General features: G+C 38.7%; 1 protein-coding gene across 2 annotated transcripts; it reads left to right on the plus strand.

Annotated features, from left to right (window-relative positions):
• Window positions 1–26,235, plus strand: drd3 (dopamine receptor D3). Of its 2 annotated transcripts, XM_014975642.2 has the most exons (8): window positions 1–755; window positions 3,734–4,063; window positions 12,972–13,084; window positions 15,887–16,023; window positions 18,255–18,448; window positions 21,038–21,103; window positions 22,791–23,163; window positions 25,331–26,235. In XM_014975642.2, exons 2-8 carry the CDS (start codon window positions 3,776–3,778, stop codon window positions 25,525–25,527), a joined length of 1,368 nt encoding a protein of 455 aa, XP_014831128.2. In that variant the 5' UTR covers window positions 1–755; window positions 3,734–3,775; the 3' UTR covers window positions 25,528–26,235. The 2 variants fall into 2 exon arrangements, with proteins under 2 accessions (XP_014831128.2, XP_087857463.1); XM_088001337.1 differs by lacking the exon at window positions 1–755 and having other exon boundaries at window positions 3,696–4,063.
• The last annotated feature ends 702 nt before the right edge of the window (window positions 26,236–26,937 follow it).

Raw genomic sequence — 26,937 nt, forward strand, 5'->3', positions numbered from 1 at the left:
TTAGATTTACGTGGAAAATCATCATTAACAGAGATAAAGACTTGAAACATCGGTACAATTATATCTACATAATTGAGGTTTCACTTAATGAAATTAGTTACTGAAGTAGATAAACTTTTGAATAATATTTTTAATTAATTGACAAGACTATCAGCAGCCACCCTAGCGGTATTACTCCCAATCCACCACCCCCTCACAAAACATTTTGGAAGCGTCCCTGGTGGAAAAAAAGGTGCGAAAATCTCAGCATTTTCCCCCGCGTTCCCAGGCTGACCTGATTTGCGCCCCGTCTGACTGGACCTCTCATTTGCTTGTTTAATGAGGCCAACATTAGACTATTTTCGTTTGAACGCCTCTTCCAGAAAAGTACGACCCAGGCAGGCTGAGGGTCACGAAAGCTTGAGCGAGAGAATAAATTAGTTTTTATTTAAGTAAAAACTGCTCATCTACTTGCACATAATATCTGCGCCTGCTACTCCATTTGCGCGCCTACAAAAAAAAAAAAAAAAAAAAAAAAGGGAGCAAAAAGCGTGTGAACGGCTGCCTCAGAAGCGCGGAGATTTCGGTCGAGATGAAGTAACCAGCTTGGTTTCTCACAGAGCTCCTTTCATTTACATCATCCACCGTGCGCGCAATGGCACGGAGCGCTCCTCCCGCTGGAGCTGGAAGCTGTGACCGGACAACTTTTATTTCAGCGCGGATAAAGCGGCTCCACGATGGCATCTGATGAATCCTCCACTGGGAAACGGTAACAGGTATGGAAATGTGTGTGCACTTTTTGTTTGCGTGGGAGGAAAACGCACCAATTACCGCGTCATGAAGCTCTAAAAAACGTTTAAGCTATATTCCTCGCTGTTTTGTGTCTCAAGCTGGCTTTGCTACTCAACCATACGAACAAATAATTATCGCTGATTTATTTTACTTCAGCCTTTTACCAAAGTCAGATTCCAAGTCCCGATTAGGCGCTCCAATCTCAAAAGTTTATTATGGCGCTTGCAAATTAAGATTTGATCAATCTCACATACATTTAACCCGGAACAAGCAGATTATGTTAGCGAGGTTTGGATTGCAAATGAATAACTTTTATAAAATAAAATTAACCTAATCCTCTTGCAGAATTCAGAGCAAATCAACTATGAACTGAAAGGTTTGTCAGTGGGGCTGCAGATTGTTTTATGAACCAAAGGGTAAAGATGAGCGTCATTTTCGAGGGTAAATAAATCTTTTTACTCCTTTCAAATTAAAAATGTATGTTTGTTCATGAGCTTACATTCCATGCATTTTCACCAAAATGATTTATGATTGCCATTTTGTGTAGCTGACAAACATCATTTTATGTGATAAATTCACCAATGCACTCCAATTAGGATATTTGAAGCTGATCTGTCTCAGTGCGTCTTAATCTTCCTCGGCTTCTTCAGTAGGCATCAGTGTGATACTAGATCCATTCAGGAACTGACTGGAATAATAGACCGAGGAAATCTTCAAAAACCTGGGTGCCATCCAGGTCTAAATCCGACCTCTCTCTCTCTTTCACTCTCTCTCTGCAGTTCAGGGAGAAAGATGATGGATAAGATGGATCTGCTTGTTTAGTACCTACAGTAGATATATATATATATATATATATATATATATATATATATATATATATAGAGAGAGAGAGAGAGAGAGAGAGAGAGAGCTTTACTCTTTCATATGAAAACCTATAGATAAGATCATGATGATGCACAAAGGTGTCAGTCAGGAGAAGGATACAAAAATATCCACAGCAACATACATATACATACAAGTACTGTGGCGGCAAAATTACATGCTGCAGAAATTAGTGCAGATTGTGCTCCGTGTGTAACAATCTCCTGTTTTCCTCTTCCATGCAAGTCTCTGTGTGGACTAGGGAGTAGAGCTTTCATTTAAATGGACGCCCTTTCATTCAAAGGGACATTCAGGCCTGGCAAAAAATTATGAATGCTTTGTAGGAGAACGTATCATGGTCTCATGAAACCAATCTTGAACGTTTGCATCACAATTACGTAAGATAAATTTGTGCAACAGCAGCAGCAAGCGTCACCAGAACACCTTACTCTCAGTGGAACACAGTGATGGCTGTATCATGATGAGGGTTTATGTTTCAGTAGATTTTAGTACATTAAACTAAGCTCATTTTCAAAGTGGATGAAGCAAGGTACAGTTCTAAATATCAGTTTTTACCCAAAACATTCAGGTGTCTGGTAGAAAGCTGACAGTAAAGAAAGGGTAAATTTTTTAAAGTGCTGTAGCAGTTCAATAGCCTGGACATTGCCTTCCTGTGCAATTCCACTTGGACAACAACAACAAAAAAAAAAAAACACTCCTCCTTCCAGCACAGGCTTTCTCTCCTTGACTTTGATTGTCTCCAGTAGATTTATTACCAGGTCAATCAGCGAACAAAAGGAGAAGTTGTGAATGATGACGTTGATTTTCTGTGCCGTTTTAGAATTTTAGTCTTTATGTAGGTTAAGCGATTGGCAGCAGAGGAAGTGAGTGAAGCCATTCAGTCTGTGTTGTCCAAGCTTCCAAATATTGAATTAACATCAACAGGCAAATAGCTCAGCTCAGAACTTCTCTCTTTGCAGTGGAGGATGTTTTCTTTTTACAGTGAAGGCCATTCCCAGTATACGAACTGGCACATTACATACATCATGGGCAAACGTTAGCAATTGGCCAAAATTTAAAACCTCAACACTGTCCACGACTCCAGGAAGAAATCGTTTCTCAAAACCACGAGCCCAGACCCTCTGTGTGAAGCAAATAGCGTAGTACAATGGACTGGTTTCTTACTGGGCTAGAAGTCCAAGCATTTATCCAAAAATGTCAAAAGATTGACTTAATTTGAAGAAATTCACAGTTTCGGAATGGCTGAATTAACGTTCTAAACCAACTCTGACAGAATATTTGTGGGATTATCTGAAGAAAGCTGTGGATGAGAGATGTATGAGAGATGGTGGATTTGGAGAACTTTTGCAGGGCGAGGTGGGAAAGTCTTACCAAGTCACAGTTTGGGAAGCAGGCACAGGTGCGAGCACCACTGCTAGTCTGATAGTCTGACATTTGGCTTGAGGCCATGCTGGGAGGTTTCGAGAGTAATGAGAGGGGAGAGGAGGAGAACGTGGGACTGGAGCCAACTGGACATCTCAGAGATGCCGTTTAGACTCATGATGTGCTAACCTCAGACACTGCTCTAGAGCATGCTGCTAGACCCACATTAAAACAAATCTCTGGTTTAATAGTTTTACTACACAACATATGAACTACAAGGAGGGAAAAAATGGTTTCATATGCAAGACTTTTGCTGCTTTAAGCATTTTTTTTTTCCTGCTGTGTCTTTATTTAGGTAAGTGTACCTATCGGAGGCACAAAGGCTGACAGTATTGCCTCCATTCCTCATTGAGCAGGAAAACTGAAACAATGTTGCATGGAAACAGAAGTGATGCACAGAAAATAGCATTTCAGCTGGGATTTCAACCGTTGCGTTTTATTTATCAGTTCATCTGACTGCTGTTGCTAAGAGGCCGTTTTCCCAGAAGGTTCTTTGTTCTGTGGTCTCAGCATCAGAGGACAATTATGCTGTACTTATCTGACTAATGAGCTGTTATATGAAATATATTGTCCGTGTTTGCATGGGAATCCAGACAAGAAAATGTTTTGTGACAATTGGGCGGGCACTGAACAATGCTCCTTTTATTTGCCTGGACAGGTTTGCCAAATATCTCACCTCCCATGTCACCGGGAAAAACCCATGGCGATGTTTAGCAGCGCAGAGCGGCTCTGGAACGAGTCGGACCGCCTCGGATGGGACGAGAAGAACGAGTCGGATGCATCCGGGAGGGATGAGGAGGAGCGCAACTACTACGCCATGCTGTACTCCCTGCTCATCCTGGCCATCGTGTTTGGGAACGTGTTGGTGTGTCTGGCCGTGTTGAGAGAGCGCTCGCTCCAGACGACCACAAACTACCTGGTGGTCAGCTTGGCTGTGGCCGACCTGCTGGTGGCGTCGCTGGTCATGCCCTGGGCCGTATACCTGGAGGTGGGTACCTGGCCTGGTAAATGTGCTGCAGCAAACCTACTGCCGTATTTATGAGCCCAAGCATTGCTGTGGAGCGGCAAGAGGAAGCATTTGTCCGCTTTCAAATGTCTGCCGTCACTTTGAAAGGTTTCTAATAATAAAACAAATTTGATATGAAAGTAGCATATTCTAAGTAGAAACAAAGTGCAGATTTTAAATTATGTTACTTATCAAGTGAAAAATGCTATTCAGCTCAACCTGACAATGTTTCTTAAATTATGAATGAGCTGTGATTACCCATCCTTTTTGGTTCAGATGCCATGCTTTTTTTTTTTTTTTTTTTAGTTGGCCTGGTTTCATAGTTTCCACATTACTATAATTCGTTTTCCTATATGCATGAATACATTTTGAGGCTCCTCATTTTCTTGATTAATATTATTATCTTTTAATTTGCTAAATAATTACTTAATGATTTACTGGCTTCGGTGACGTCTTGGTCCTAATTGGCGATGACTAATCAACTGTGAGAGCTCCGGAGAAGTAAAGGTTAAATAGAAAACGGCTATTTGTCCTAATTAATCTTTATTTACCAGTTAATTGTTAATTTCCTCAGCACCTCAAGTCATGTTATTTGCTGCTTGGCAACGCCGGTTCGTGTTCAGGCAAACACAAGCCTCAAGCATCTATATTTCAAAGAAAGACTGCACTCTGAAGACGAACTGTATTACAGTCATGTTTATATTACACAGGCACCCATGAAGCGACTAATTGTGGTGCTTAAGGATGGACTTAACGGCATGTGGTCTGATAATCATCTGGTTTAAAGTGTGATTATGCTTAGTAAACAAGAACCCCACCGGACGAAGTTTGGTCCTCATCCTGAGAAAGTAATTGGTTTTCACAAAAATCCAGCCGCACGTCAACTTCAGGGACACACACTCAGTGAGAAAAGACTGACAAATCAAATTTGATCACCCCCTGTGGACAGTAAATTTAGTTAGCCAAGAACCTTAATTGGGGTCAGTCATGAGTTTTAACTTCCAGGTGTGTTATGCTTTCCAGGATTTTTTTTATTTATTTTTTTAACATGACTTCATTTTGGATTGAAAAAGAGAGTGACGGAAAACATGTCAAGTTAAACACTAAATATCACAAAAGCTGCCAAAGTAAACACCATCATCAGTAGGGTGAAAAAGACAGATTGTGTTGTTGTGACCACAGGGTGCCTAGTTAGCTTTTCTAAGACCGTTTCTGCAAGAAATGTGATAATCACTCTCTCCTCTGTGGGCGCGAACAAATCATGCGCCCCATCCCATGTCACCTTATCCTTGGACGGTTGAGTTAAGCTACGACCTCTACCGTAGTAAAGTGGCTGTATTGGCATCGGGGAACGAGCGCTCTCCTTCCACAACTCATCCTGAATGATGCTTCTCAGTGCCTGAGAATGTACGACTCGTCTACTGCAACAGCTCCATTTTAAGAGCAGAAGTACAGGGCCTCGGAAAAGTATCCACACCCTTTAAATATGTTCACATTTTGTCATGCTGCACCCACAAACGTTAGTGTATTTAATTGGGATTTTATGTGAAAGTACTATAAAATTTGTACTTGCACCAGGAAGAAATGGGTTTGTTGAAACATGTTTGCTGCCATTAGAGCTGCATGTCTGTTGTGTGATTTCCTCTCCATAAACAAATAATTTTCCCATTTCTTTGAAAATTATGTCAGATTCATCAAAGGGTATCTCAGAAGAGCATTATTTGTAAGTCTTACTAAAGACTTTCAATTGTTTTATAAAATGAAACAGGCTTTTAAATAGACTCTTGTATTACATATCTGGTTGTTTGTTAGGTTTGAAGGTGAGCCTTTGCCCAAGTCTCGATTCTTTTTGCAGCCTCTGGCAAGTTTTCATACAGCATTGCCCTTTATTTAGCTCCAAACATCCTCCTATGCACCTTACCTGTGCTTGCAAAAGAAATGAAATGAATTGTAAAGTCACGATGCTGACACCGTGACGGGGATGTTGTGTGTTTTACTGTGTCAGTTTTCTGCTGCTCTGTGCCCTATATGGCTTGTATGAAATTGAACACAGGACTGCTTGGGGCTTCTTTTCAACCGTGATTTTCATCTTGCCACGTTTGTGTGAAGTCCACATTTGTGGAGTGAACCATGGTCCCCTTGGCTGCTTCTCTGAATAATTGCTCTCATTGCCTGTTCTGTCCGTTTAGGTGGACAGACACTTTTTACGTTGAGCCACACTTTACGTTTTCAGATAAGAGGCTGAACAATGCTCTTTGAGACGTTCAAATCGCGGGATATTTTTTGCTTTAAGCTTCTTCAAAACCTTATGTCTGACCTTGTCTTGGTCTTCATGATGTTTGTTCACTAATGTTCTTTAACAAGCCTTTACACAACTAATAGATATATATTTAGATTTGTCTGTTTACCAATTAGAGAAATTCTGAAGGCAACTGATTTCTCTACATTTTAAGGTGACTCAAAGCAAAATGGTGGGGGCTGAATATTTTCACACAAACAATTTGAAAACACTGTATTATTTCCATTCATTCCACTTTGTTATCATCCACTACTTTGATGTGATTGCACAAACTCTACATAAAAGGTGTTTCATCTTACTGTTATAATGTGAGCAATGTGAAAACTTTTAAAGGCTCTTCCTTTTATAAGTGTGAGCCTAAAAGTAAAGTCAGGTTTCATTTTTTATACAATTCCTTATTAGTGTTTGATCTTAATTAAAAGCATGGATTTATAAAGCTTTAATCTTATCAGTTTATGTCTGCGTAATGTGTCGTTACAAAAGCTTTTTTAAAGGAACTGTGGAACAAAAAAAGGCCATTCTTTTGCAATACCATGCAATTTCATTAATACACAGGGTAATTTCAATGTTATCCAAAGTCTAACATTAACCAACTATGGTGTTTATGAGTCCACTGTTTGAGCAAGGCTCAGTAATGATGGTGCATTGGCAGAACCAAAAGGAGAAAGCTCCACCTCTCAGAAAAGATCTTTGCTGCCTGCAGCAGTTTACTGAAAACAGCACGAACGAGGTGGAAAGTTGCTGAAAAATGTGTTCTGAATGAATGATGAGCACAAAATGAAACTTTTGGGTCGCAGACACAGAGTCTCTGCAACTATTTGGTACGTCATTGTGAAAGGGGCATTGTTCAGGCTATCTCTCGCTGCATCAGGGGCCAAAGTGACTCATCATTATCTCTAACTTCAAATAAATTTGGTCTGTAAAACGAAGCAAGACGTTTTATCAAAGCGTTATCAAAGGAAAATATTGTCAATGTGGTGAGCTGTAGTTGTCAAAGACTTGACCTTAATCCCACGAAAAAGAAAAAAAAAAAACCAATGAAAGAATCTCTGAATTTGTGTGAGGACACACAAACACAAAAGGGAGAGTAAAAGCTTTTCTGGTGAATGAAGCGACTCAGCTTCTTCACATCTTTCATGTCGGACTGATCGATTCTCACCCAGTAATGAGGGAACACTCATTCGCTCGAAAACTTTCCTAACATTTTTCATGTATTCAACATCTTTTCAAAAAAGTAAGCAAATGTCCAAACATGTTATTTGCTTAGATTTGCTTCAGTGAGTTGTTGTTTATTTCAATTTTGAAGCTTGTACAAACAGAAAAATCTAGTTTTCTTTATTTGACTGATTTAATGCTTAAATTACAACCCAAATCTTTTCATGTGAATGTTTTTTTTTTCCTCCACAAAGCTTTGTGAAAACATTTAAAGTACCTTGAACTTTTTCACACGTTATATCAAAACCGACAAGTTTAACATGTTTTATCAAGATTTTACGGCAGCCCAATACAATAGACTGGAAAAAAATTATATAGTTTCTTCTATTTTTTTTCAACAAATAAAATATGGTCAATTCATTCCAGTAATATTGAAATGTTTGAATTCAGTCATGGCTATAAAACAAAGGAGTCAAGTTCAGTTTAGCATAAAACATTTTAGGAATCCCTGCCGACTGACGGCAGCACCTCTTCAATCCCTCCTAAATGAAAATTTGGTGGAAGTTGACAGTTTAAATACCGTGTTAAATCTGACCTTTGTGGACGGTTTGGAAGTAGAAAGCAATTATTGAATAAAAGCCATAAAAGGCCCCAGGAAACAAAGCAGACGCGTGGACATCTGGTCAGATGAGACCAAAGTCAGCTTGTTTTTGCCTGCATGCAAAGTGTTATGCGTGACAGACGACCAACACTGCACACAATCCTAAACACACCTTTACCAGTGTTGAACATGGTAGTGGCAACATCATTTTGTGGAAATGCATGTCTTGAGAAGGGCAGGGAACATGGTCAGAGTTCATTGAGTGTTGGTACGTCGGTATGCAGGACAGTGCAGGATGGAAACTGCTTCAGACTGGGGCAGAGGTTTACCTTCCAGCAGGCACAATGACTCTGAGCATGTAGCTAGGACTACAGTGGCATACTTTAATTCATAGCATGTTCATCAAGAACTCATGTTCCGAAACACTCAATGAGAAAAATTTAAATTCTCTTTGTGCAAAGCTTGTAGAGATTCACTTTAAAAGACTTGAGGCTGTAATTGCAGTGAAAGGCGATTATACAAAACATTAGTCAAAATGGACTGAATGCTACCCTTTTCACATTTCTACTTGAGAAAAAAAATATATCAGAAACCATGTATTCTTTAAGTCTCACTTCACAATATTGCTCTACTTTCTGCTTGTTTGCCACAAAAGGATCTCAGTAAAATGCATTTGAGATTGTGGCTGCAATGTGACAACATGTGAAAAAGCTCAGAGGGCATTAATAGTTTGCAAGGCTGTATACATGGCATATTTAGCACTTAATTTGTATTAACAGATCAAGTATCTCATTTATTAATTACTAATGGCATGGGTCTGATTCATGGTCTGAAGGATGGAGAAAAACTGAGAAGAACCTGGGTCATGCAAAACCGAGGCAGTGGAGCAGAAACGCTGCAAACAAAAAAAGGTCGGGGATTAATATTAAGAGTGCCAGCAGAGCAGCAAATCCAAGGTGTTGCTGAAGCAAGACGAACAGTGTCAATTCCAGCTATGATTAGGCAGCAAGCTGAGTGGAGTGCAGGGGCCTTTTGTTAGAGCTTGATTGTAGATTGGCTGCAGCTGGACATCCAGCGTTCACACAGGTGTTTCCACTCCTGCAATTAAGGCACAGTGGGGCAGGAAGTTGAGGCTCCGCTGAACACAAGCGGGAGGAGGCTGTGGTGTGTTTCAGTAAATCAAATTTATATATAGCCTGGGACAAGACAAGTGTTTCTGAGGCTCATTTGCAAACAATAATTTGTGTAAGTTGCAGTTTAGTGGCCTTGAATTATGACACGTTTAAAGTTCTGTTGAGAAGCTAAATTTAGCTAACGCTGACAAGGTAGTTTTTGTGTGCCTTGACTACCCTGTATTATATATTTTAACTAAACAGAACACTTTCTATTTTGATTTAAATAATTTATTATACATATATATATATATATATATATATATATATATATATATATATATATATATATATATATATGTATATATCAGGGATTTCAGGAGAGAGTTTATTGTGTTTGCCACGGCAACGCCACCTTGTTAATTTTTTTTTTATTTTTAATGTTCAACTGAATTACTGAAAATCAATGGGCAATGCTCTCATTGAACATTCAGTATTATCAGCTGAATTGATCAGACAGAAGGTCAAACTCATCATTTCACGTATTTAGCAAAAAAAGCGAGAATTTTCATCAGGACAGACAGAGCGTCTGCATTGCGTGGCATAAGTTTAGGTGAGATAATTTTTAGAAAATGGCTTCAACATTTTAATAGTATTTCTGTTGCTTCTGTAACCGTGGTGCACATGTTCAGTATTCATGGGGTCTATGAACTCTTTCAAATTAATTTCAAAATGAGATGCAAAATGTAATCTCATCTAAGAGGGCTTAGGAGACCAGGAACCAAGAAAGACAATCCTCTTAAGGCTGTGGTTATTTATGTTGTTACACTTTTTCCACCACACAAGTTTCCATTAATATTTTAACTGCAGTGATATAGAAACAGTCAACTTCTCTAACAGGTAGATTTTTTGTGGCTCGTCATCTGTATGTAGTGTGTTGACGACTCTCTTTTGAACAACTATTTATTAAGCAGTCTTTGTAATGAGTTTGGAGGCTGTACAGTAACTGTCCTTGTTTTTTTGCTTGTTTGATTGCTTGTTTATTATCTTATAATTTTCCAAAAAACAATTTTTTTGGGTTTTATACCAGCTGTAGCCCATAATCTTCTAATTGATTTCTACTTAAAGGCATATTTCAATTGATTTTTCTAACTTTGACTTTTTTTTCTTGAACTAATTGAATGCATGCTCTAGCTCACTAGCTGTGTACATATCCTGAAGTACGCTGCTACTTTGTGTCTAAACATCTGTTTTTCAAGTCTAGACCACTTTGAAAACTGTGAAGATTGGTTGCAAAGAATTATTTAAATTAAATACATTCAACATGTGGTTTTAAATAGGAAAAAGAAAAAAAAAGAAATATCAGTAATAGTGAAGGTAGAGCCCAAATCTGACCTCATGCAGATTTTAAGAAGCAGTTCACTTCTAAATATTACAAAAAATGAAGAAGAAATAGCTTGAACATACATTTTAGATGAAGGTTATGCAATTTTCTTTTCTCTATTGTCTCTGTAAAAAGAAACTGAACCATGTCATTGTATCATTTAAACCAACCCTAAAGGACACATTGTTGAAGGAACAGGAATTTGATTAGCAGCTCAGTATCTTAATAAACCACAAAATTACTTAAAAGTAATGCGAGTAATTGTAATGTACTCTGCACGTCAGATTAAGAAAAAATATCAAACAAGACATAAGAGGATAAAAAAAAACAAAAATCAAAACAAAAAATCAGCCAAGCATAGCTAAATCCAGAGTGGGAGCCCCAGATTAAAAACATACTCAGTGACAGTGAGTTACATGGATAGATAGGGAAGGATGTGGCTTACACATCCTTGGGCCCTTTTTACAAACCCCTACACACGGGTTGCAAAAATTGAGGGTGCAATTTATAAACTGTGAGAATCGATTTCTGCAAGCTCCATTTATTTTCCCTGCTGCTGGCAAAAGCTGAGCTCCAAACTCATGAGAGGCAGTAAAGGTACAGCAACCTGTCTAAGCCTAAACCTAATAGATTTTGTTGTTGTTTTGTTTTTACTGTAGAAATTGGATGTGCAGTAGTTGTGTTTGGAGGCCAGTAAATTCTTGACAGGTTCTTTCCTGTACTTCATTCACCTCATCTTTAAATATTCATCAATTTCTTTCTTGTCTGTGCTACATTGGGGAAACATCACAATGAAATTTGAGGTTTTGTACATGCTGATGCCATTCCTGCATTTTAACCAGTCGAAAAAAAAAAAAAAGTGGAAGAAGGGGACTCAGATGTTCAGACCCCGTGTGACCCAGTTTTTTGGCAAACCGCTTGATAAGCAGCGCGATTTTATTTTATTTTTTCCCCTCTGTTAGTCTGTTAGAAGAAAATACTTGCACTTACAAATCTTGTGTTGCAAGTAAGGGAAAGATTTTTGAATTTTTACTCTGTTATCTACACATGCTATTTTGGATTCCCACTTGTGCCTGCCACCTCTCCGTACATGGAGCACTGATTCGGAAATGGATCCCATCTATCTCTGTCAGACTGGGGATGAGGGAGGTGAGGGTCTTGTTGGTTTGGCTTGTTGTTTGTCCACTTTTAAAAAATGCAATGAGAGCAATTTAAGTCAGTGATGCAACGTCTTAGACACTTTTCCTCCTCCAACTTTCTTTTTTTAGGATCAGAGACATGGCTCAGCTACATATCATGCACTTGGCACTACAGTGTCACTGCTTTGCAAAGGCATTCATACTCCCTTAACATTTTTCACTTAATATCTTAACAAGCTTCAGTAGCTTTTACTGGGATTTTGTGCCTTAGTGGTGCGTAATATTAAAGTGAAAGGAACAAATGATAATCTGAATGAGCCAGCAATTTCTATTCAGGCTCTGTCTGCTCTTTAATCTAACACCACTAAATAAAATACAGTGGAACGAAGTGCTTTCAGAAGTCACCTAATTATCAAATAGAGTGCACCTGTTTGTAATGTAATCTCTGTGTGAATCCAGTTGACGGTTTCAGAGGTTTGAGAACCAAAAGCATAATGAAAACTAAGGAACACAGCAGACAAAAGAGTCTAGATGGGGGGGGAGAGGTTAATCTTTTCAAAGGATGACAACCTTAAACATACCATTAAAGATATGTTGATATTTAGATAAAATTATGTCTGTGCTATTTGCCTATTAACCTCCACGGATGACCTCCATTGAAATCTCAACTGAGGAGTTTGAGTTAGTTTGCAAAGCAGAAAATGAACTAGTTATAAGATTTGCTTCTATGATTGCAGCAAAAGTTTGTTATACAAAATATTGACTCAGAGGGGTTAAATGGCTAATCATTTTTAATTAAAATGAATAAATGTCAATTACACCTCCTATTCATGCACTACATTGCAGTGGCCTAACACATACATAATCATTTTGAAATAATATGCGGCTTGCGTTTGTAATGTGAAAAAAGGAATAAAAGTATACAGTTTAAGCCCATATGCAAAGCTTAACTTAGCCTAGTTGATAAGTTGTAATTGAGTAAAAGTGAGACAAAGTGCTGCAGCCCTGGCCTGTTTTTCTTCATGCACTGCTGGTTAAAAAAGAAAAGAAAAGAAAAACACCTTTTGTGTGCTCAGTTTCCCTTTCCCCTGACCTTCTGTCACTTGCACGACTGAGTGCATTCACCAGTGAGTCACACTTCATGGTGATGGAAAGGAAGAGAAAATGGGCTCTGCTAATCAGCCCGTCTGTCCTGTGCAGGTGGTCGGCGGCGCCTGGCTTTTCAGCAGGCTCTACTGTAACATCTTCGTCACGCTGGATGTCATGATGTGCACCGCCAGCATCCTCAACCTGTGTGCTATCAGCATTGACAGGTGAGTGCGGACCTCCTCGGTGCATTGACTGACTGTGTGTAACTGCCGATGACGACTCTCACTCCCCTGGATGTTTTGAAGACTGCTGCTGGGTGGAGACGATGTTTGTGACAATGTTTTCTTTAAACCATTTGCTTGGCTCATGTGGAGAAAACCGAGCAAGTTTTTTTCCCCCACCTTAAACGTTCTCATGCAGTTGTTCCAAGGGAATTGTGTTAAAAGTTTGCTGTGGATGTGCACTACATATTTACTTGCTTGGTTTTCTTCTTGTGCAACAGTTAATATTTAATATCTCTCCAAGGTTTTTGTACTTACAACCCTGAGGAGGCATCAAGAGTACAGTAGAATTAGTAAAGGTCTACTCACGACCCAGAGGTGCTGAGGGATCTATTTATACAGCTCGTATCAGGGAGCGGGTTAGCGGAGCTGCTGAGGAAGATGAGGGCTCCCGTGAGATCATATGACAGTTAATGTCCCATTAGTCCCAGGTTTTTGCTTTGCATCTTGTTAGTTTATGACAATAACCTCCTTCATTACCGATGAATAGTGAGTGCTTGCCTGAGTGTTAAATGTTGTTTAAACTTAAGCGGCTCTTTTCCCCAGGGCAGAACGAATGTGCAGCAAGCAGCTTAAAAAAAATAACAAACACATAAACAAGTTCAAATTGATTGGGAATTTTCTCTAATCCACAAAAGGCTGACAACGACGCACACAGGCTCAAATGTAAACACATAACCAAACTAATATTTAGTGTAGCGTCTCTGTTCATTTTTCAATCACTTTTGAAGGGGGAAATTGGTAAAGCTCTGTGTGTTCCTGGTGTGACCTGGTCTATACATTCTATATTCAAGTAGGTTGAGGTCAGGACCACGTTGGAATTGTTTCCAAAGCATTTAGCTGCTGATTTGAGATAAAGTAAAAAAAATAAAAAAAATTCAGATACTCACTTGTGCATCCAACCATGCTTGAACCATTTAGTCTTAAAGTCTCCTCCAAACATTCTCCTTGTTCCTTTTGCCAAACAGTTCAATATTTGTTTCATCTTACAATAAGATATATCTCCAGTAGGTATTTAGCATGCTGGAAAAGGCATTTATTTATTTTGTACTAGTGCATTGCAGAAGAACAGCTTCAACTCAGATCAGCAGCTACATAGTCGAAACTTGGAAAGCTAGTTCCCTGGCACAGGTCTCAGCTGGTGTTGGACGGAATAAAGTATGCTAACATTAAGCTAAAATACTGGGCTTGATCTCAACCCTGTAGACTAGATTTAAAAGTGGGTTCTTTAAATGTTAGTGCTAGTTTATGTTTGTAATTGAGTCTGTGTGTATAACGTTGATCCTCCGTGGTGTCTATTTATTCAAACTTGCTGAACTTGTTTGCTTTAAGGTGTAATGCGGCTCAGCTTGGGATACAGACCTACATTTATGCAAAACCCACCCCTGAAGAATTCAAAAAAAGAATAATTAAATATTCTTTTATATTAGCTTTCTTTCTTGTAGAGGATTATATGCAAACATTTGGACAGGACCTTACTTGCTGCCATGTAGTCTGTCATTTTAAAAGTGAAAAAGTTTCTTAATCTGTATATGAAAAAATAAAGATTGGTTCCCTTTTTATCATACAGGAATAGTTTTTGAAATAGCATAGGACAGAATATTGGACAGACTGAGAGGTAAACCGTTTACTCGTGCTGTTTCTCTGTCCACGATCGTGTAGTCTCAAACGCATAATCTGATCTTTCCAAAATGGGTCCAGCTGAAGTGTGTCTTCATTGTTTGGTCCAGAAAACGTCTCATCTTGTTTCTCATAGAATTAGTTTCCAAAAATACCTGATAACCACAAGTTTAAAGCTCCATTTTAGGGTTTAGCTGATGAATTACTCTTTTAGCTTCTTTTGTTTGGGTAATTGCATATTGTTAGACACCCGCTTTCCTTACAACAAGCTAATTTACACCACAGAGTGTTTTATTTCCATTTTCTGTGATTGATTATTGTGTGAGTCAGCGGTGCACATAATTATGAAGTTTCGACTTATTAGGAGCATTTGTTGCCACTGGTGGTGAATAGTATGCCTGCATTACCTTTATTACCCCATTGTTTATTCATATGTTCGTAACAATGGGTGCTCTGTGCCCCTTAGACAGAAAATGCACAAAAAACAGAAATAATAGCAGTTGGAGGTGCAAATGAACTTAGAGCTCAGCTTATTGTAAACCAAAGAGTGTATTATAATTTACCATTACACTCTTTAACCTGACACAACCTTGGCTTGAATGAAACAAAAGAATAAAATGGAAACTAAGTGGCTTTAACTCTTTGTTTTTTTGTTTTATTTTTTGCTCAGAGCACATCCAGAGTAATTATTCGCATGAGAATAAACAATGGTGGCAGTTATCTGGCTCTAAACAACACAATGCCGCATCCACTTAGGGTTGAAGTCCAGCATAATTGCAGCTTCTTCACCCACCGCTAAACCCATTTTTTTTTTTTTTTTAAAACCCTGAGCTCATTATACACTCGTAGCACATATAGCGGACTGATTAACCATTAAATCAAAGCCATTCTAGAGTTCTTGCTGACTACTCAACTTGTTTCTAAATAGATGCGGTCTAGATTTTAGTCTATCATCCATCCTCTCCGCGCTGATTTCTTGGGATGCAAAAAGTCCAACGTTTTTCCTCAAGGGCTATTTTATCCTCCTTTTAATTGCTCTCATTTACGGTCCTGTATCAGCATTTTCACGTCCTTATCGCCTACATGCTCACACTTTCGGCTCCTCTGGGTGTTCTTTGTGTGCAGGTACACAGCAGTGGTGATGCCCGTCTTGTACAACACAACCCACCGTTCGAGGAAGAGAGTGTTTGCGATGATTGCCACTGTGTGGGTCCTGGCATTCACAGTCTCCTGTCCCCTGCTGTTTGGTTTCAACACAACAGGTCAGGATGACAACAGAATCCTACCTTTGCTTTCATGTCCAGATGTGCCCTAGTTACACAGTACACACAGCGGAACAGGATGCAAGGCACAACATGACACCGAGGTTTAAAGTCAGTGTGCTTCTTGTTTAGGGCAGCAGGAGATGTGATGCATAAACTTGGACTCATGAGCAAAGCAAGGCGAGTTTATTTTTATTGCACGGTCCATAAACAAGCCACTTTAAGGTGCCTTGAAGAAAACCAAAGAAACGAAGGTAAAAAAAAAAAAAATACATTAAAAGGAAGAATAATAGTGATATTTAAGCATTGCTATATGTATATATTTTTAAAACAGACATGATTAGCTAATAGAATAATATTTGACAATTGTGGGAACACTACGGCTTTTGTACATCTCAAATTTTCAGGGAGTTTGAGAGCGGAGGAGTCCAGAAGCTTTTCTGCCTCACCTTGTTTAGTTATTGAGGACATAGAGTGAAAGAAAACATATCTCACATCATGAGCTAAATTAGGTCACAGACTGGTACCAATGGTTCAAATCAGCAATAAATTGTATTTCCAGTTTGTAGACAATCGTGCTCAGAAAAAAAATGTTTTATTTTCTCAACATTCATCTCTGCCTCTTGGCTCATTTGAAATGTTATCTGTTGCGTGGATGTCCAACCCAACCACAGGCTGCTGGTCCAAAGCCAAGGACATCTTAGCAGAGCAAACCTTCGGAGTATTGCTCTGTACACTGAACCTACCTCCAGTCCAGGTTCATGCAGAGTTTATTAGGCTCCTTATGGCCCCTTATTACCAAGAGTCCATGACTTTTTTTTTGTCCTACATGAACACGGTCTTTGGTGAACGAGGTTGGAAGCAGCTAGACTTGATGGCTCAGACCTGACAATCATCTGCAGAATGTATTTGTCCCAAGATAATATATATTTACAGAACAATGACAACATCTTTAAATCCATCTCTTTACAAGAGAGAGTCAGTTTCATGATCATCTCCTGGTTTTGGAATGGACTCGTTTTAGTTGATCTGCAGCTGTCAAATTTGTTTTTACAAAGATCAGTACAAAAAGCATTACAATAATCTAAAATATCCACCAGTTATTTGGTCTCGTATTTACATAATTATCATACCATGATTCAACGATTCAACAATTATACATTGTTTTGCTTGCACAGTGAATTGAATGAGTTGGAGTGATGCGATGAAGAAGAAATATAACGTCATCTGTCATCAGCATAGCGACTGTGGCTCTGTAGGTAGAGTAGTTGTCTTCTTGATCGGAAGGTTGTGGGTTCGATTCCAGCTTCCTCCTACCACATGTCAATGTGACAGATCTGCGTCTTGGTGTATGACTGTGTGAGCATTTGTGTGTGCAAATGGGTGAGTGTGACTCTAGTGTAAAGTGCTAGAGTCCAAACAAACAGGATCTGTACTAGTTTAGCACAGTAGCTGTGTGCTGCTCTGAGGCTTAGTAACTGTGTCTTAGCAATTCATCCCTGCAATTTAAAACCACTGCAGTTTCAGATATTCTGTGTGGTTGCAAATCTGTATGAGAAGTAGTTAGCAGTTATCATTTTTTAGAAAGAGATGTTGATTTGTGCATAAACTCCCTGTTCCATAGTTTTTTTTGCCAAAATGTCTGTTCATTTACGAGCCTGTAATTTGTTAAGGCTTTGGATTCTGTCTTCTTTAAAGGATTGGAGTTGTGATTAGCCTGTAAAAACATTGTCTACCCTCTGTGGAAGCTTTCTGACCTTTGTCTCAAAAACATGACTGCAGATGGTGGTTTTGATGTTAAATAAGAAGCGTCAGTTTCGAGATTATGTGTCCACATTGCTGACAGGATTTAATACGGTGTTAATGTCATGCAACTAAAGACATGATTAGGAGTCAAAGAAAGGAGGAAGAACTGACCAACCTCTAAATAGTTTTTCAGAATCTGAAGGTCTGATGAAATAACCCCAGATTCAGGAAAACAGGAACACAGCAGCTAATTTCCTCAGAGCTGACACTACTGGCAAGAACGTTTAGTAAAATTACTATCAATTTAGCTCATTTGAAGAGAGCTATTTTAATAATTATCTCTTGTAGAACAAGCACTAAAGCACAATATGTCATTTCACCTCTGCATAATATAGTAAAACGGCATTATCAAAACATCCGTACTCCTTCTTAACATGTTTTCACATTTTGACCTCAAACACTGTCATTTTACTTTTGTACCACAGATGACCCTTTGGTGTGCTCCATTTCTAATCCCGACTTTGTGATTTACTCATCCGTGGTGTCCTTTTACCTGCCGTTCATCGTCACTTTGCTAGTCTACATCCGCATCTACGTCTTCCTCAGGATGAGACGGAAAAGGATCGCCTTCGGACAGGCCAGCGGAAAAGTACAGCCTGGCTCTACTCAGCCTTCGATGGTAAGTTCAAAACATCCTTTTCCCTTTGGTTTTCTTTTTTTAGGGACCTTGTGTCTTTTGCAGAACTTTAGAATGATGACATTTTGGAAGAAGCTGAATAAAGTACTCGTAAATAAATAAAGTTTGCTGTTAGTCCTGTTTCTTGACTTCTGACTTTGTGAAAAGGAGCCTCAGAGCCATTTCAGACAAAGTTCACTCATTAATGTTTTAATTCACTCATTAACCTTGATTTTTATTCATCAACCACTGATAACTTATTAAAATACCTTATTCATTAATAACTAAAATACGCCACTGGAGACCTTTTTATCTCTGAACATCAGTCACTTTTACAAATTTTGTCTTCTTCAGTATCTGGTATTGAACAAACTTTTACGCATGCAGCTGGGTGATAAGAGGCATTTCTATTCTATTCCATTTTATTGTAGTAAAAGAATAAACAATAGCGATGATTTTATACTGTATTGCAGGGCTTTTCAGTGTCCTGCAGTCATCAGGCTTGTATTTAGGTATTTTTGTATTAAACCTCTAATACAGTAAATAAAGTACGATAAACAGAAAATATGGAAGTAAAAAATGAACAGAATACTCATTATATATTGCCAAAATAAAATGTAATTTAATCTAAGAATTGTCACACTGTGTCCTTTTTCAATGTAAACTAATGAATCAACACCATCCATGCTCCTCTTTAAACCTTAAAAAGCTCATTTTATGAAGGGTGATAAAACGAACGCTATTAAAAACCGTAAAAACCCACAGTGTTAAAGTTCTTGGTCTGAAGGAAAAACAAAAAGTTTTTAGAAATCTACAGATAAAAGGGTTCAAAAGCAATGTCAAGTACATCTGTGCAGCATAAAATTATCCGGGTGACATCAGACTGCTGTAATTTTGTGTGAGGCGGCTTTGTAAGTGTAAGCGAAGTGCAGCAGAGTGTTCAGAGGAACAGGGGTTAGAGAGGAAATGTAAATGTAAAGCACAGTTTATGCACACCGGACACGGCTGTCTGTCCAAATAAAGCTCCGCTTAATTAAATTGACTCGTCAAGTTAAAAATAGTGTGCTTAATCAAGAAGGATGTGATAATGTGCCGACTTCTGTCTTTGAACTAATCCACAGAATAGTGTGCACACTAATCAGGCACATTAAAAACAGTGATTTAATGGTCTGCTCACAATGTTGGTTTGATGGAGGTAAAATAAAAATAAAAAAAATGGAAAATCTAGAAGATCTGAATCATTTCAGGCAAACTGTGATGACTGAGCAATGCTGAAGTTGGCATGCAACTTGTATTTTCCAACTGGACTATTTTTTCTTAATGAACTGCTTGAGGTAGCAATTTCAGTTGCTTACTTCAATGTCTTGTTATTTCACCTAAAAGATTAAAAAGAATAAAACGGCATTTTATGAATTTATCAGGTTCATTTAAAGTGAAAGCAAGAAAACTTGAATTTTGCCACTATTCTGCTAATAAAGCCGCAAACTTTCTGGAGAAAAGACATTTAAAGATAAAAAAAAAAAAGTTGCTTTACTTAAATCATATTTATTTTTTTTAAAAAAAAGTCATTTATGATATATCTTTTTTGATATGAATGCAGTTTTAAGAGTTTAGTACAATACTAATTGATAAGACAATCAAAAGTATTAAAATACGTTAAAATCTGTACAGTTATATTTATCAAATCATTTATCTGCAGCACAATTAAAATTTTTACTCAAGAAAAATAACCCACAAGAATCTTTATAAGAAACCAGCATATTTTCACTGTTGATAAGTAGCAGGAAATATAACATCTTGACCTTAAAAAGATTATGAAAATATGCAAATGTGTGTCCTGCATAAGGATGTTTTTTTCTTGCATTTTTCATTCACATAAGTTTGGTAGAATAAAAACGACGTAATATCAATAAATAAAAGCTGCAGTGAAATCAAGATTGTGTTGTTCCTGTCAGAGAAAGTTTTTTTTTTTTAAGTCAATCAATTTTGTTGTTAAGACTGGAACAAAATTCTGTGACGGTGATTATTAAAAAAACTGAAGAATTATTGTCTGTTTAATTCGAAATAGTTCAATACCAGTATTGTTTAGTTTTTCTTTTACTAAATATTGTATTTTATGTAGGCAAATGCAACATTCTTGTTATTTTTCAATAAATGTAGAGTTTTAAATATTGCTTGTTTGTTATATGTGGATCCTGTACGTTTGCTATGTCTTCTTGCTCTTTTTGTTGTTTACCTTCTTAAATAAACCAAAAACCAAATAATTAAGCAGATTATAAATCCTTCTAGTTGGGATTTAAGTGTTTATCTTCTCTGCATACTAAATAGTGCAAATCATCAAGTTTGTCATGAGCTCTAATTGAGTTGGCTCAAGAGTCAGCCTGCGTGAAAACACACCCGACAGGAAACCTAATTTCCTTGATTTGTTTTGTCCCTGTCATGAATTCCAATAAAACTGTCCTCTGAAATGAGGCGAGCTGAATGAGTGTGTTTTGTGCAAATGCAAGAAAACAGTTCTGTTCGTAGACTGATGGAGTTTTGTATGTTCGTCTCAAACTGTTTTCTATATTTGCCTTCTTTCTGTTTTCTTAGGAGACGTGTCTGCAGGAAGAGACTCCCAGGGCAAAACATGACTTATCGCCTATAAGGATTAAAGTGGTTAGTGATATTTTTAGGCAGAGATCAAATGCAACCAATTGAATCTTGTTAGCGACAGTGCCGGTGTCGTGACCTGGTGACTGTGCAAGGTGCTTCAGTTTTTATCGTTTTCTCTCTTTTTTTCCATTCCACTGAGTGGTTACAAGCCCAGAGGTCAAATAAGGAGTCTAAAATTGCGATTCTAAAGCGTGACCTGTTTCTTTACGTCACCTGGTCGCTTGTCAGCTAAGCAAAGTCTGTGGATGACGCACTGCAGCACCTGCACAACCTGCAGGCTGCTTGAAAGTTGAACAAATAACAATCTCACTTTGCTAAGCGGAAAACACAAGATCAGATAAGTTGGAATATGGGCCGCAAAATGTTTTGGTTTTTGGCCACACAGCTTGAAGCCTGTTAATCACTATTATTACTCATGAAGGAAAAAGCTCGTTGAAACTGCTGGTGAAGATTTAGTTGTATGAGAGGTTTATGAATCATGGTGCCAGAATGAAAGACTGTATTCACTAACACACACAATACACTTCCTGATGTGTGCTGCGGTATGAAAAGCTTGGGGCCTCTCTGAAGAGCATGACTGTGCTGCAAGGTCCAATTTTAAAAAAAAACCCTATTCGCCACTTTGTTGGCTTAGTGAAGTAGCACTTATCTGCTAGTATTTTCCACATGAACCTAAAGAGGACAAGCTGATGGTTTCAATTGGCTCCACATTCGAGGTTTGAGGAAACCAGGAATGAAAAGGCTGCAGAGTGCAATTGATCAAAGATAAAAGCTGAAATAATTATGATTTTTTTTTTTCAAACTCAGGGCATTAAGCATTGCTGTAAGCACAATTTAAAACAGAATTTCATTTATTTACTTTTAAACAAGCAGCTAATGTTACAGGTGCATCTCAATAGATTAGAATGTCATAGAAAACTTAATTTATTTAACCAATTCAGTTCAATAAATGAGCCTCATAAATCACACAGCTTCATTAGACTCGAGGTGATATATTCCAAGTGCTTGTTTCTGTTCGTTTGGATTATCATAGCTCGCAGGTAATGACAATTAGAATATCACGGGAGACCAATTAAAAAGATGTTAATAATACAGAAATGTCATCCTCCTTAAATGTCCCAGAGCCGATTGCATGAATTCGTCAATCAACGCGAGGCGGTGTGGAGGGAATCAGGATGTGACTCAGCCGAGGTGCTCAGGAAGACCAGGTTGCTTTAATAACGACCTTCATTACCTTGTCTGGGACTTAGATCAAGTTAATTTGCTGGCCAATCAATGACAGTGATACCATCAGATGAGATACAACTGCTTTTGTCAGAGTAGGCATGTGCCAATATTGCTGAAAAATGAAATCTATTAAAGTTTAACTTTCCAAAATAAATAAAAAACAAAACACTTTCCTTTAAATAGAAAAATTTGATTCACTGAAAATAGTTCAGGCCTCTTTTTTTCAGCCACGCTAAGAGACTTTTGTTGTTTTTTTCTGATGCCAAAATGACTTATTAAAAGGAAAGCTACAGATGTAACGAATGACCTGGAAATATCTGTGCGTGGTGGATCTTGACGCTGCGACTGTCACGTTTGGGGTTTGAAGAAGCTTGAAGTTTGTGACTTATTTGCAGGTGGTTTGGTGCAGTTTAAGCAATCAGCTAAATATCCGCTCTGACTGGTAATCCTTTGTTCACCTCAGCAGAGTGTGGAACCGTCGGGTCCGTCGAAACCCAATCTGCTCTCGGGCTGCCTGTGGCACAAACGCCCCAAGACCGGACCGGTGGAGAACTCGATGCTGCCCCCGGTGGACACGCAGAACTACTGCAGCATCAGCCATGCCTCCTGTGGACGCACCGAGTTGGACCTGGAGCAGAACCAAGCGGGGCAGGACGCAGAGGACAATGACCAGACAGAGCTTCCTCCCGTCAGGATGGGCTGCGAGGTGAAGGATCTATCAAACGGACGGACGCACACGTCGCTGCGGCCGATGTCTCATTCTCATACCAGCCAGCGATTCAGGACCATGCACGCACGGGAGAAAAAGGCAACTCAGATGTTGGCTATTGTGCTTGGTGAGTCAAGCCTCTCATAATAGGGATTAGACAAGGGAACCAAAATGTAAATGTCAAAGGAACAAATCACGGAGACACTTCTGTTAAAGTGTCCCTGTTCTTTAATCTACTTCCAGCTCCTCTCACATTTTCCCGATGAACTTTTCTGCCACATATATACCTGATTACGCAAGCTCTTCTTTTGTCATGACGGCAATATGGCATTTGCTTAATTTGTGTGCCCAGGCCACACTTCTTGCAGTAAAAGCTTAAATGTCACAGAGAGGTCACGCTGGCCGCAGGTTTGCAGTGTGTGCAGCCCCTGACACCTCGTCCACACACCTCACTGACCAGCCAAGTTACTTTAGGCTCGGTCCAGTTAACTCTGGGACTGCAAATGTCTGACAAAACTCTAATCAGTGATGCTTGATTACATTACACTGGTGTCTGTAATGAGAGCCCTGCGCATTCACACACAAAGATCTCGGTTTCAGCGACCTCAACACATTTTCCCTGCAGTCTTCAGGATCGAGTTATAAAGAGCCTAAACTACGCTTTCTCTACAGCCTTTATCTTTTATTGTCTGTACATCACTAACTACATCAAAAACAACATTGATTTTTAATTTAAAATTTCAAACCTGTTCTTTCTACATGGAAAATGAGTTGCAAAAATATTCATACCACAGGCACTTTTTTTTCCCATTTGGCACATTACAACCTAAACTTTAATGTATTTTTTTACAGATTGCATGCAATAGACATAGACAGGGTACTGCATTATTGTGAAGGGAAAGAAAACTGATACTTGGCTTTAGAAGAGCTTTTACAAATGACAGACTGTACGGTCTGGGAAGCAATTGGGAAACAATTACACCTCTAACTCTTTTGATCATCACTTCTATTTAGCTCTGCACTTTGGGCCACTATATAGCACATGAATATGCTTCGATCTGAAGCTGGAGCAGGGATGCAGTGACAGTGGCACTCAAAGACAAGAGCTGCAGACTGATTTAAACCACTGCATTGTATGTTTTTATCATCCAGGTGAAATAGTAAACCTCTGTCCCCGTCTAAGTCCTTTGCAGTCTGTAGCAAGTTATTTTACAGGATTGTCCTGCCTTCAGGCCCTTTTGTCTTCTGACCAATTGTCAGTTTCAATATCTTTAAGAAAACAACCCACATAGCATAAATGTACCAACACATTTCATAAAAGGTTGGTCTGTTCAGAATGATTAGTTATTATATTTTAGTCTTTTATCAAGGGAGCTTCAGAGCAAAGCGTTCTGGAAACAAAATGCCAAATATCTGTGGACGTAATGTGACAAAAAGTAAAAATGTCCAATGAGTATAAGTCAGCTTACAATGAACTACAGATCACTACATAGTGAAAGTAGAAGATGGCCTTGCATTTAGGAAAATACCAAAAAACTGCCAATTATTTGTCGGATGAAAACATATCAAGATACACCAGCCTGCCTTAATCAAAGGAGATGAAAACGCAGTGTCATCAGAATACAGTGACATAAGATATTGGAAAAGAAATTTGTGCTTATTTGCATGCAGCTGGTGGAACTGAAGCACTGATCACAACAAATGTTCCTGTCTCACTTTGGGTTGATGTTCAAAGAAGCCAAAGCCAAAAGTTAAGCTTTAGGTATAGAAAGGTGCATCTCTAACAGTGCAGCATGTTGGATTATTTCTTGAAGGGAAGCCCTACCACTGGAAAATATAATTTCCGGTTAAAAAGCATTGTTGCAACATTGGCAGGTTGTAATCCCCAGATCCAAATTTTGACTCCCTCAACAAATCAACCACAGTGCAAATTAATTTTCCAAATATTCTCTCTTATTTAAATGCAAAAGTGGTGTATTTTCTGAATTGTCTGTCTTCCTCCTGTATCTAAATATGGCAAGCTACTTTATGTTTATTGATGTCTTTTGGAGTCGCTGGTCTGGGAAAGTAAGGAACGAACCATGTACTGAGATCATAATTAATTAATCATTCTGTTTTCTCTCTCCTTTTCCTCATTTTCATTTCAATCCCCTACAACTAACTCCACGAACCATTTCTGCTCGTTCCATATTCTTGGTTTTCAACCCGTTTTTTTCCCACCACTTTTGTTCTGCTCGCCCTCTCGATTCCCTGATGTTCTTCCTCCACGCTGCTCCGCTGTCTTCCTGCTACAGGGGTCTTCCTCATCTGCTGGCTGCCTTTTTTTGTGACGCACATTCTGAACACCCACTGCCGGACGTGCTATGTGCCTCCTGAACTATACAGTGCTTTTACTTGGCTGGGATACGTGAACAGCGCCCTCAACCCCGTCATTTACACCACCTTCAACATCGAGTTCAGACGGGCGTTCATCAAAATCCTCAGCTGCTGAACGGAGGGGGGAGAAAAAAAAAAAACATGTCAGGAGATTAAAATGGAAATCAGACTGCTTGTGCAATAACTCAGGCATTGCACATTTGGTAAAACTGTGACCTCAAGAAAGAAGTCGGTGGAGGAAAGCGTACAGGAGGATGAAGGATGGGGGAGCAATAAATGCGTCTTTTTTTCTAACAAAGCTGGGATTTGATTTTTAACAGTATTATTACTCATACAATGCTATTATTGTTCAAGCACACTGTTTGGAGAACAGCACAAGGTATTCTTTTTTTTTTTATTTCTTATGTTTTGGGGATTCGTATTGTGCAATATATGTACTTCTTCATTGGCACAGCTCCTCAGTTCATGACTTTGGGTCGATATGAATCTAAAACCTCTTAGGAGCCCAAACGGAGCTTTAAGGCTGATAAATGGATGTGAGGGCCTCTTCATCCGAAGGCCCTCTGCCTCTGCATCGCGTGGATGAACTGACGCTACTCGCCTCTCCCGTTTGCCCCCTCCTTCATCTCCGCGACCTTCAGGTACTTGACAGCGCATACACAAATCAAAATTCACAACTACGTATTAGAAGTGTCCCCAAAGGATCGAGTTGGTCCCTGCCAAGACGCAAAGTCGTTCTGGAGGTTTTCATATGTATTGATGTGCAGCTGTTGTGCTCGGTGTGGATTCATTTGAATAAAAAAGTGAAACTTGGGTGTAAAAACCTTTTCTGTTTTATTCCAAGAGGACTACATTAAACGGCAATCTCGTCAGTGATTTAGAGCAGCCTGCCAGCTGCTCACGTCGGTCTGCAAACCTTGAGCAGATTTGTTGTGGACAAAATAGCACAGGCAATGCATTGTAAGTAAAATAAAATAGAAAAAAGTCATTAAAATAATTTGCAACCCTACCGTTTGGACGTGCAATCTGAGTTCTACTTATTTCTGAAGACAGGAAAATATATTGCAGAACTAAACGAAAACTAAAGAAATTAGTCTTAGAAGCATTTCCTTCTTAACACTAATGAGGTTAAAATTTAAAAAGAAAATAGTATAAAGCGTTACCTTTCAAATGTAAGATTTTATAAATATAAGATTTGTTTATGCTCTAGAAATGCTGGCAGTAAACATCTTGTAAATGACCAGAATCGACACAAACAAGGAAGTTTCAAGTTATTCCTTTGGCTTCAGTAACTAGTAATGTCAAGTGGGTTAGAAAATATTTAAATATGGACCCTGAAACATATTTATAAAATCTCATGGACTTGATCACACTAGATGCATAAAAACTGAAAGTGAATCTGATGGTATGACCTACTGTCTGATCAATTTGGGTAATTAGTCAACCCCGAGGGAGGATTCTTAGAGAACTAAAATGAGATAAATGTATAATGACAAAAGCATTGCATCCTTTCTTGTCTGATTAG

This window comes from Poecilia mexicana, unplaced genomic scaffold, assembly GCF_051168715.1.
Source record: "Poecilia mexicana isolate PSO_F unplaced genomic scaffold, ASM5116871v1 scaffold_20, whole genome shotgun sequence".
NCBI lineage: Eukaryota > Metazoa > Chordata > Actinopteri > Cyprinodontiformes > Poeciliidae > Poecilia > Poecilia mexicana.

Coding starts and splice junctions, on each gene's coding strand:
- drd3 (XM_014975642.2), top strand. CDS start 3,776: ATGGCGATGTTTAGCAGCGCAGAGCGGCTCTGGAACGAGTCGGACCGC. Junction 4,064..12,971: donor CCTGGGCCGTATACCTGGAG/GTGGGTACCTGG, acceptor TGTCCTGTGCAG/GTGGTCGGCGGCGCCTGGCT. Junction 21,104..22,790: donor CGCCTATAAGGATTAAAGTG/GTTAGTGATATT, acceptor TGTTCACCTCAG/CAGAGTGTGGAACCGTCGGG.